At 55.5% G+C, this 10,554-nt stretch overlaps 1 protein-coding gene across 2 annotated transcripts; it reads right to left on the bottom strand.

Moving 5' to 3' along the window:
• Positions 1-3,040: 3,040 nt before the first annotated feature.
• On the bottom strand, positions 3,041-8,605 carry LOC101393330 (cytochrome P450 2D14-like). Of its 2 annotated transcripts, none has more exons than XM_087448817.1 (9): positions 7,177-8,605; positions 6,296-6,467; positions 5,513-5,665; positions 5,261-5,421; positions 4,735-4,911; positions 4,416-4,557; positions 4,000-4,187; positions 3,392-3,587; positions 3,041-3,290 (listed from the first exon to the last, which is right to left on the bottom strand). In XM_087448817.1, exons 1-9 carry the CDS (start codon positions 7,363-7,365, stop codon positions 3,112-3,114), a joined length of 1,557 nt encoding a protein of 518 aa, XP_087304943.1. In that variant the 5' UTR covers positions 7,366-8,605; the 3' UTR covers positions 3,041-3,111. The 2 variants fall into 2 exon arrangements, with proteins under 2 accessions (XP_087304943.1, XP_087304944.1); XM_087448818.1 differs by having other exon boundaries at positions 3,392-3,533; positions 7,168-8,602.
• Between the last annotated feature and the right edge of the window lie 1,949 nt (positions 8,606-10,554).

Below are 10,554 nucleotides of genomic sequence, written 5' to 3'. Positions count from 1 at the left end.
CTTTATCTCTGTTCGCAGATGATAGGATCATGTATGTAGAAAAATCTAAAGATTTCACAAAAAATAGTTTGAACTAATAAATAAATTCAGTAAAGTAGCAGGATACAAAATTAATGCACAAAAACCAGCAGTATTTCTATACCCAAAAATGAACAATCTGAAAATGAAATTACGAAAGTAATTTTATTTACGATAGCATCAAAAAGAATAAAATACTTAGGAATTAACTTAACCAAAGAGGTGAAAGACTAGTGCCATGAAAACTACAAAACATTGCTGAGAGAAATTAAAGACACAGAGAAGTGGAAAGACAACCTAGGTTCATGGATTGGAAGACTTAATATTGTAAAGATGTCAAGACAACTCAGAGTGATCTACAGATTTAATGCAAGCCCTATCAAAATCCCAAAGACTTTTGCAGAATCAATCCTAAAGTTCATATGGAATCTGAAGGACTGCAAATAGCCAAAACAATCTTGAGAAAGAAGAATAAAACTCATACTTCCTAATTTCAAAAGTTACTAGAAAGCTACAGTAATCAACACACTGTGATACCAGCATAAAGACAGAGATATAGACAAACAGAAGAGAATAGAAGGCCCAGAAACAAACTCTCATGTATAGTCAAATGATTTCTACACAGGTGCCGAGAACATTCAACGGGGAAAGGACATTCTTTTCAACAAATGATGTTGGAAATCTGGATATCTTAATGCAAAAGAATGAAGTTGGACCTTCACCTAGCACCATATACAAACATTAATTCAAAATGGATCTTAAATGTAACAGGTAATACTAGAAAATTCTTAGAAAAAAACATAGCACAAAACATCCTCAACATTGGATTTCCCAGTGATTTCTGGACATGACACCAAATGCATAGGCAACAAAAGAAAAAAAGGAGAAATTGGACTTCATAAAAATTAAAAAAGGTTATGCATCAAAAGATACTATCAACAGAGTAAAAATCCCCTACAGAATGGGACAAAAGATATTCATATCATATACAGTCACATGTCGCTTAATGATGGGGACAGATTCTAAGTGTTGTTAGGTCATTTTATTGTTGTGCGAATATCACAGAGTGTACTCACACAAACCCTAGATGGAATAGCGTATACACACCTAATTTCTATGGTACTAATCTTATGGGACCACCGTCATATGTATGGTCTGTTGTTGACTGAAATGTCACTATGAGGAGCATGACTGTATCTGACAAGGGATTAATGTCTAGAATATAGAGAGAACTCCTCAACTCAAAAAAACCAAGAATAACAACAAAACACACAACCTGGTTTTAGAATGGGCAAAGGACTTGAATAGACATTTCTACAAAGAACATATACAAATGGACAATAAGCATATGAAAAGACGCTCCACATCACTCATCATTAGGGAAATGCAAATCAAAACCACAATGAGATACCAACTCACACCCATTAGAATGGCTACTATCATCAAAACAGAAAATAGCAAGTGTTGGCAAAGATGTGGAGAATCAGAACCCTTGTGCACTGCTGGTGGGAATGTGAAATGGCACAGCTGCTGTGGAAAACAGTCCAGTGCTTATATATCCGCAAATTGAAAGCAGAGTCTCAAAGAGATATTCGTGCCTCATGTTCACAGCAGCAGTGTTCACAATAGCTGAAAGGTAGAAGCAACATAGGGTCCATCAACGGATGAAGGGATAAACAAAATGTGGTCTTTACATACAATGGAGTATTATTCAGCCTAAAGGAGGAAGGAAATTCTGACACATGTCACAAGATAGATGAACCTTGAGGACATCATGCTAAGTGAAATAAGCCAATCACGAAAGGACAAATACTTTATGATTCCTCTCAGATGAGATCCCTAGGGTAGTCAAATTCTAGAGACAGAGAGTAGAACGGTGGTTGCCAGGGGCTACGGGGAGGGGGCATGGGGAGTTATTGTCTAATGGGGACAGGGTTTCAGTTTTGCAAGATGAAAGAGTTCTGGAGATGGATGGGGTGATGGTTGCACAATAATATGAGAACTTAATAGCATTGAACTGTACACTCAAAAATGATTAAGACAGCAAATTTTATATTGTGTGTTTCCCCCACCCCCCCGCCCAGACACACACAAAATGTTAACAAATATGACCATTTCGCTGTAGGAGCCAAAAACCAGGGGGGTGGCCTGTGCAGTGAAAAGTTTACTCCGTAGGTCTGGGGTTTTCAATCTCTGCACACTCCAAAAAAAATGGCTGGCCCTTGAGAAGCTGTGGGGAAACATCTCCTATAACCTTGTGATGACCTGCCTGACAAGAATGTCTCTGTACCTGGGGCCTGGGGTCACACCACACAGTTTATGCCAACAATGTGACTGATGGCAGGGCCCTTGGGCCACAATGTTTGACCTTGAGAGGGGTAGAGGACTGAGTAACTGAGGTCAGCCATGCGGCTCTCTGAGTCTAATTGACTGACCCCTAAGAAAATCCCTGGACACCCAGACTCAGGTGAGCTTCCCTGGTGAGCAATACTCTCTGCTTTGTCCCACATCATTGCTGGGAGAACTGGGCACTGTCTGCACGAAACCTCTGGGAGAGACAGCTGGAAGTTTGGGCCTGTGCTCCCGGAACTCCACCTATGTGCCTTTGACCACTGCTGATTCTATCTGGATCCTTTCTCTGGAAAGACCATGACCGTGGGTGTAACAGCTTTCTGACCCCTGTGAGGCCTGTAGTGAATCCCTGAACCTGAGCGAACTCACCCAGCCAGGGATCGGGCTGATTCCTCTCAGAAGCCCATTCACACTCCTCCTGCTCCCTGACACCCAGGAGTCAAGACTTCTACATGGACTTAGTCACCAACCAGGTCAGCCAGTGCTGGGTCTCCATGGGTGACAAGGGGGTAAGCTGTCACCTTCTGAGCCTCAGTATACCCATCTTCAAATGGGGTATAATGCCAGGTGAGGCTGGATCAGGGAGGGGTAGAGGCTGGTCTGGGGAGGCTGCTGAGGCCAAATCACTGGCTGTGCCTGGTCACGGGGCCAGAGTGGGACTCAAGCCAGGTTAGAGCCATCAGACTGGTTTATTGTACATCAGTGCTTCTGCAGGAGCAGGTTAGGGACTTGGTGACCCCTCTAGCGGGGCACAGCACAGAGCTGGTAGGGGGCTGGGGTCACCAGTACACCAGAGACACCGTGGTCACTGGGGCGGGGCTGCCCAGCGGGCACCGAGAAGCTGAAGCGCTGCAGGAGGCAGGTGAAGAAGAGGAAGAGCTCCATGCGGGCCAGGGGCTCCCCGAGGCACGAGCGGCGGCCTGTGGGTGGGTATGGGGGGGTCAGTGAGCCTGGGGGCCTGGGCTCAATGCCTCCAAGACTCCCTCAGGAGGGGGCAGCGAGCCAGGCTCCCCACAGGCACCTGCTGAGAAGGGCATGAAGGCCTCCTGCTTGACGAAGCGGCCCTGGGCGTCCAGGAAGTGCTCGGGGTGGAAGCGGAAGGGCTTCTTCCAGACGGTCTCATCCTTCAGCACCGAGGACAGGTTGGTGATAAGTGTTGTCCCCTGGCAGGAGATACCTGTCATGGGTGGGGTCTGGGCTGCAGGATGTCCTGACCCCTATCACCAAACATGTGTTGGCCACACTCTCTGCCTGGCACACACCTAGACTCTTTCAAGTCAATCTCAGCCCAAGAATCTTCTCGGCACTTTCCCTGTCCCCATGGCAGGGCCAAGTGACCTGCCTCCCATGGGCGCCCTCCCTGCCACCTGTCCCTGCATGCACAGCTCCTCCAACACACTGTGGCATATTTGAGTTTGTCCACCCCTACCCAACTGCGGGCTCTGCATGCACCTGGCCCGCCCTGCCTCTGCTTCCTCCCCACACCCACCCAGGCTGGACAGTTGGTGCCTGGGGAAATGAGGATCAGGTGGCCTGGGTTCCAGTCCTGGTCACACCTGGCAATGGCCATGCTGGGGCTACCACGGGGCAGGTGGAGCTGAGCTGGGGTGAGGAGGGCCGCAGGCCTACCTTGGGGATGAGGAAGCCCTGCACTTCAGTGTCGCGGGATGTCATGTGGGACAAGCCCAGTGGGATGATGTCCCCAAAGCGCTGCACCTCATGGACCACGGCCATGGTGAAGGGCATGTGGGCCTGGTCCCCCATCTCTGGTCGCCTCGCCTGCCCTATCACCTCATCAATCTCCTGTTGGACACGGCCTGGACAGACAAGCGTCCCCACAGTGGTCAGACCCCAGTGGCCTGGACCCCGAGCTCCTCCTGACTCCTGTGCACGGGCTGTGGCCACGGGGAGGAAGAGGTCACTCTGACCTCTGAGCCAGGGCCCAGCCTCTGCTCAGAGCTTCTGGTGGCCAAACCCAGTTCAGGGCCCCAAGCCTGGCCCTCTCCTCCCTGGCCCATCCCACTGAGTCCCCAGGCTGAGCTCACGCTGCACGTCCGGATGCAGGATCATGAGCAGGAGGGCCCAGGCCAGCGTGGTCGAGGTGGTCACCATCCCAGCAAGGAACAGATCAGCCACCACCAGGCGCAGATTCTCATCATTGAAGCTGCTCTCAGGGTTCCCCTTGGCCTGGGCCAGGCAGAGAGGGTGCGCTCAGGGGCCGAGGGAGGAAACCCCAAATGGCCTCCCACTCTGCACCCATAACCCAGGGTGCCTGATCACTGGGTGATACACAGGCCACACCTCACCTGGGCTCCCCTCATGGGCCCCCACCCCACAACATCTGCTCTTGTCCCAGCACCTCACCTTTTCCACCTTGTCCAGGAAGGTGTCAGTCAGGTCTCGGGGAGGCTGGGCCGGGTCCCGGGTCATCCTGTGCTCAGCAGTCAGCTCATCCAGCAGGACCATGAAGGCCCTCTGCCCCGGAAAGACCTTGGCAGCCAGCCCTGGGATGCGCAGGAGCACTGGGATCGCTTCCAGCACCTGTTTTGGTCACACGTGGGGCCCTGGGTCCTCCCTGTGCTCAGGTGTTCACCTCAACCTGTCAAGGCCCAGCCGCCTCCACGGTGTCCCCCACAGTGACCTGGCTCCTCCCTAAGTTTGGGCCTCTACCCTCCCCTAGCTGCCTGGGCCCCAGAAGGAGAAACCTAAAATCTACATCTCATGGGCTCTGGTGGCTTCCAGTGAAGCAGGTACAGGTTCCTTAGCCCTCTCCTGGGGCCCGCTGAGCCAACACCCCTCTAGATAAATCCTCCTCTGCGGAGGCCCATTGCAGGTGGAGGCCTCCTCCATGGAGCTCGCCTGCAGGGCTCCTTGGCTCCCCCACCGTTACCTTGCGCAGGAAGCCTGACTCCTCCTGCACACCTTTCTCCGCGAGGTCCAACAGCTCGAGGAAGCGCGGGTCGTTGTACTCGAAGCGGCGCCCGAAGGTCAGGGAGGAGATCACGTTGCTCACTGCTTTATTCAGGAGGGCGTTGGGGCTAAAGGGGCGTCCTGGGAGGGGAAGGTGCAGGTCAGGGGTTCGCCTCCATCTCCTCTTCCCCAGCCTCCATCCCTGTCTCCTGTCCCTCAGCCCAGCACTCACCGGCCTGGTCTGCGAAGGCGGCGCAGAGGCACGAGGCCTCCTCGGTCACCCACTGCTCCAGTGACTTCTTGCCCAGGCCGAAGTTGCGCAGGGTGGACACGGAGAAGCGCCTCTGCTCCCGCCACGCGCCCCCATAACGGGCTAGAATCACTCCTGGGAGCGGGGCGGTCGTGGGCGTGGCTCGGGTGTGCCCTGGCGCCGCCTCTGCGCGCACACTTAGCTGACTGGCTCGCCTGCCCTTCCGTCTACACCAGAGACATGCCCCGCCCCCCGCCCCTGTTCACACAGCCTCGCGCCTGCTCCGCCCACTCTAACCTCGTTCTCCTTCCCGCCAAGGCCGGGCCACTCCACACCCCCATCTGGCTGGGGACAGATCCCACCCTCTCCCAGCCACATTGCTCGCCAGCTCTCCTGACTGGGCAGGTCTTGGCTCCACTCTTGGCTCTGCCCACCGTGACCCCCTCCCATTCGGGGAAGGTCCTGGCCCGCCACTGCCCCGCCCATACCGACCCCGTCCTCCTCATTCCGGCCACCCGGACATCCCCCTCCTGCTCGCCGTGGCCCGGGTCCCGCCTACTCCCGTAAAGTCCCGCCCTACGCCCCCACCACATCCACCTCACCTGTCTCGGCACAGGCTTCTTTCTCCACCTGCCGCCCCTTCAAATTCGCTGACCCCTCCCTGCACCGGAAGTCCACCACCCTGCCTCCGCTTGGCCCTGCCGGGTCTCGGGTCACTGCGGGCCCAGTCCCCGCCGGACCGCGGTCCTCCCCTCCTCCAGTTACCCTCCGCGTGCGGCCCGTAGCCCAGGTGCTCGTAGGCGGCCGCAGGTGGGCGGTCGGAGGTGTCCTCGCCGCGGTCCACCAGCGCCTCGCGCATGGCTGCCGGCCCGTTAAGCACGACCGCGGGCGTCCAGGCCAGCTGCAGGCTGAACACGTTCCCGAAGCGACGCCGCAGCTGCCAGACAAGAGTCCAGAGCATTCCACAAGTCTCGCCCCACCCCAGGTTTCCCCACCCAGTCTCCTGGCTCTAGACCCAGGGGGACCCCTAGGCCGCCAGCAGTGAGTGGGTACAAGGACTCTATCTGGCCTTGTGACACTGGTGGTCACATCCTCTATGGTCGAGGGCCTCGATCAGACCCTGAGTGGATCAGACCACTCAGCCATGACTTTGCAGAGTCACCAACATTGTCAGTAGGCCAAGTTAGCATTCCATTTTACAGGTGAAGAAACTGAGGTTCACAGAGGTGAGCAGTGAGGCCCAGGGTCTCACAGCAGCAAAAGGTTGGAACCTGGTCACTGTCCCTCTCAACCTCAATTTCCTGAGGTAAATGGGGCTCATGACCAGACTCCCTTCCCCCAATCTTAGGTCGTCTCCTCCTGATGTCCTCAGAAGGGACTCAGGATCACATAACTTAGGCCCTGTCCCACATGATCCCAAACCCACGGCCAAGACCTACCCCCTCCAGGCCTTTGCCCTCTCTGATCTTTGATTGGAAAATTCAGACTGTCCTCAGGCCCTGCACAGATGTCCTTCCCCAGGAGGCCTCTCAAACCTGCCTCCTCCTTTCCCCCAGCTCCCTGTCCAGCCTGTGGCTTCACCACCACCCACTGTCTGCTGCCATGTGGGTCCCCAGGACCTCTGTGCTCACCCCCACCTGCCTCACCCGAGTAAAGCAGCAAAGCGGGTCGTCCAAGTCCACCTGCAGCAGGTTGCCCAGCCCAGGCAGGGGCATGGGGCCTGGTGGGTAGCGTGGGGCCCAGCGCTGGCGCCGGTGCATCAGGTCCACCAGGAGCAGGAAGATGGCCACAGCCACGGCCAGGGGCCCCAGTGTCTCCCCGGTCAGCAGCCCCATGGCTGCCTCAGTGGGCACTGGGCTCCTCTGGACACAGTGGCACCCCTCACCACACCAGGACGTCGGACCAGGCCAGGCAGGGCACTCTCACCAACACTGAGGGCTCGACCAGCCTGGACCCTCTTTATAAAGGGAGCTGAGACTGGCCTTTGCCCTCTGCCCTGAGCCTGTTGGCATGACTGTGCTGCCAGAGGGAGCAGGGAGGGGCCGGGGAAGGTCAGGAGCATGGTACAGAAGTCCTGTCCCTGCTGTCCCCTCCACGTGATTGCCCAGGGTCAGGGGTAGAGAAAAGAGATGTCCTCACCCCCAGCCTGACTCCCCAGCATTGTACAGGCTCCGAGGAAGCACCAGGGGTCTTTGGACTTGATCCTGCCCCACCTGTCATATCAGGCTCACACTCCCTAATGTGGTCACAGCGTCATCCCCAGAACACATTCTTGCCTTCCGATGTCTCACCTGCCTCCTCCTGAGTGACCTTCACCTCCCTGCTTTGTTCCTGCCACTCTCAGGGAGGTCACTATGCTCAGAGGGTCCACAGGCGCTGGGGGAGGCATGGAGGGATGCTTAAAGTTCTCTGTCTCCCTAACTTCACACTAGTCCACTCAACACACACAGACACAGATCACACACTCACAGACCACTCACACATTCACACACTACCCACGTGCTCACATACTGACACGCAAGCACATGCACACACACATTTACACACTCACAAAACCTTATATAGACACACATTAATACAAGCACCACTTACACACACACACACATACACATGCAAACCCAGCACCAGGACACCTGTTCTCAGTGGTTGCCTGGAGCCGACTCCCTCCTCTCCCCGCCTGGAGGCTGCTGGCAGTGATGCTGAGGACCCTCACCTGGCTGGTGCAGGTTTGAATCTGGTGGTAGAGGCAGCAGCGTTGTTCCCAGAGCTTCATAGTCACCCAACCAGCTAGTTTGAAGACCAGGAGACCATTCTTAAGTTGGTTACAAACTGGTCCTTGACCTCTTGAGGCCACCCAGGTGGTGAATCTCCTCGGGCCTGTGTCCATTTTCCTGACTCAGAGAAATGTGGGGTGGGCACTCGCCCTTGTTGACTGAGATGCCAGGAAGCTCAGGGTACTAGGGTGGCTTAGCAGAGGATGTGACTCTGTGCCCAGAGGAGGGGGCCTGCTTCCTCCTCCTCATTATCATTTGTCCTTGAACATCAGCTGCTCAAACTCTTTCTAAAAGACAGGAGGATGGAAAGCAAGTGGGGATGATGTAATTTCTTTACACCCTCACAGGCCTGCTGAGGACCACAAGGAATGGATTCTCAGGCCTCCCCCTTTGCTGGCCTCCTCCCTCTCCCTGGGCCAGGTTCCCCCTGCTCCAGCCCCATCCCTTCCAACCCTGACTCTCTGGTCCCTCAAGGAAAGACACAAACCTGGGCACTATCTCACACCAGTGTGTGCCACCTCCCAGCTGGAACTGTGGCTACCTGGCCCTCCCTCTTGCTCAGCCTCTCACCCCCTCCAGCAGGGCGGTGACCACACCATGCCAGGGCAGGGGAGCTGCCCGCCAGCCTCAGCACCCTCCTTCTTCAAGAAGAAAACTGCTGGGATTTGAAGCTGTTTTTAAATCAGTGAAGCTGATGGGAACTCTGAGGCCAAAACCCACTAAATGGGAAGGCTCAGGAGGCCAGAGGGTGGGGAAGGGGCATTTCCTGGGTAGGGATCAGGTCCCCTCACCCATCCCAGGAGTATGTGAGACAAGCTCCCATTCTGGAAACAGCTGGAGTATTCTCTCCCGAGCTGAAGCAGGGCCTGCAGGAGGCACTGCACACCCCTGTTACCCCCCAGTTCTCTCCATCACTCACTCCCCAACAGTAAGAGGACCAGCTTCTTCCCAGGGTGCCCGCAGAATTTCCCCACTCAGAGATGGCCACCCAGAGATGGCTCCCCGGGGCTGTGGCCTCTTGGTATTGGCTTTCAATGTTTGCAGTTCATGCTTGGCTTGTGAAAGCTGCTCCTCCCCTTTGAATTCCCACATCCCCACTCTCCTGCTAAGCCCAGGGCCAGAGGGTGTAGCTTGCTGGGGCCCAGTGGGCCTTCCTCAGTTTACCCGGCCTTCCCTGCATCGTGCCTTGCTCAGGCCTTGATTTCTGTTCCACCCCCACTGGACGGACCATGTGCTGGGTGCTGGGCTGGGCACTCGCAGCCTGGCGGGAAGACGATGGTGGGCCCCTGCTCCACGGTGCTCACGACCAAGAGGAGGAACAGGAAGACAGAGAGCTGACAGGCTGGGCCAGCAGTGTGGGGATTGCTTTGAGGGTCCTGGGGACACTGCCTCAGGCTGGAGCAGGACTTTCTGGGAAAACTTCCTGGAGGACTTTGGCTGGCTTGGCACTGCAAGCCAAGGTGACCTGGCAGTGGGACCAAAGGGCCACTGTAAAGTCCTGGGCAGAGGGGTGAGGGGTAGAGAGAGGGAGGCAGCTCAAGACTGGTGCTTTGGAAGTCAGGCCGAGGACTGGGCTGGAGGGAACTGGCGTCCCTGGGCCTCCACGAGGCAGGGAGAACAGCTTTGTGGCCACTCAACAGACCAGGAGAGGAAGACCCATGGGTACCCTGGGGACTTCCCGGATCCAGCCTGTGGCCTCTCATTGGCCTCAGTTGAATGTCCTGTCCTGTGGGCAGCAACTTTCTACCCAGGACTGTCAGAGAATCAGGTGGTGTTAGCGGGGTGGGGGGGAGTGGGGGCAGGATGGTCCCTGTGTTGTTCGTATAGTGGCCCTGGATAAACTGTCTTTATCCACCCTTTGTTTTGATGTGTCACACCCTCCCAAGCAGTCACCATAATGAGGATACCAAGGGCAGGCACAGACATGTCTGTAATTCAGGCAGAGTCCTCTAGACTCGGGGCCTGTTGTCCAGGACAGGGGCGGGGGGCCGGGGGGGGGGGGCCTTGCAGAAACCTCGGGAGTACAATGAGCACACAGTACAATTGTGAGACCGATAGCCTTTGCAATCATTGTGCAATTGCAGCCTCCATTGATCAGGGAATCGCGTGCCAGGCTCTGCTGCTCACTCCATGTGTCCTCCCCACAGCCCTGTAAGGCAGGTGCCTTTAGGGTCCCCAAGGCATGGAGGAGACTGAGTCTCAGGGTTCAGGTCAGGAGGTCAAAGTCACAGAGCAGCATTAGGATCCATC

This window comes from Ceratotherium simum, chromosome 25, assembly GCF_057802395.1.
Source record: "Ceratotherium simum simum isolate JZ-2026a chromosome 25, ASM5780239v1, whole genome shotgun sequence".
Classification (NCBI taxonomy): domain Eukaryota; kingdom Metazoa; phylum Chordata; class Mammalia; order Perissodactyla; family Rhinocerotidae; genus Ceratotherium; species Ceratotherium simum.
This window is presented reverse-complemented; position numbering and strand designations above follow the sequence as displayed.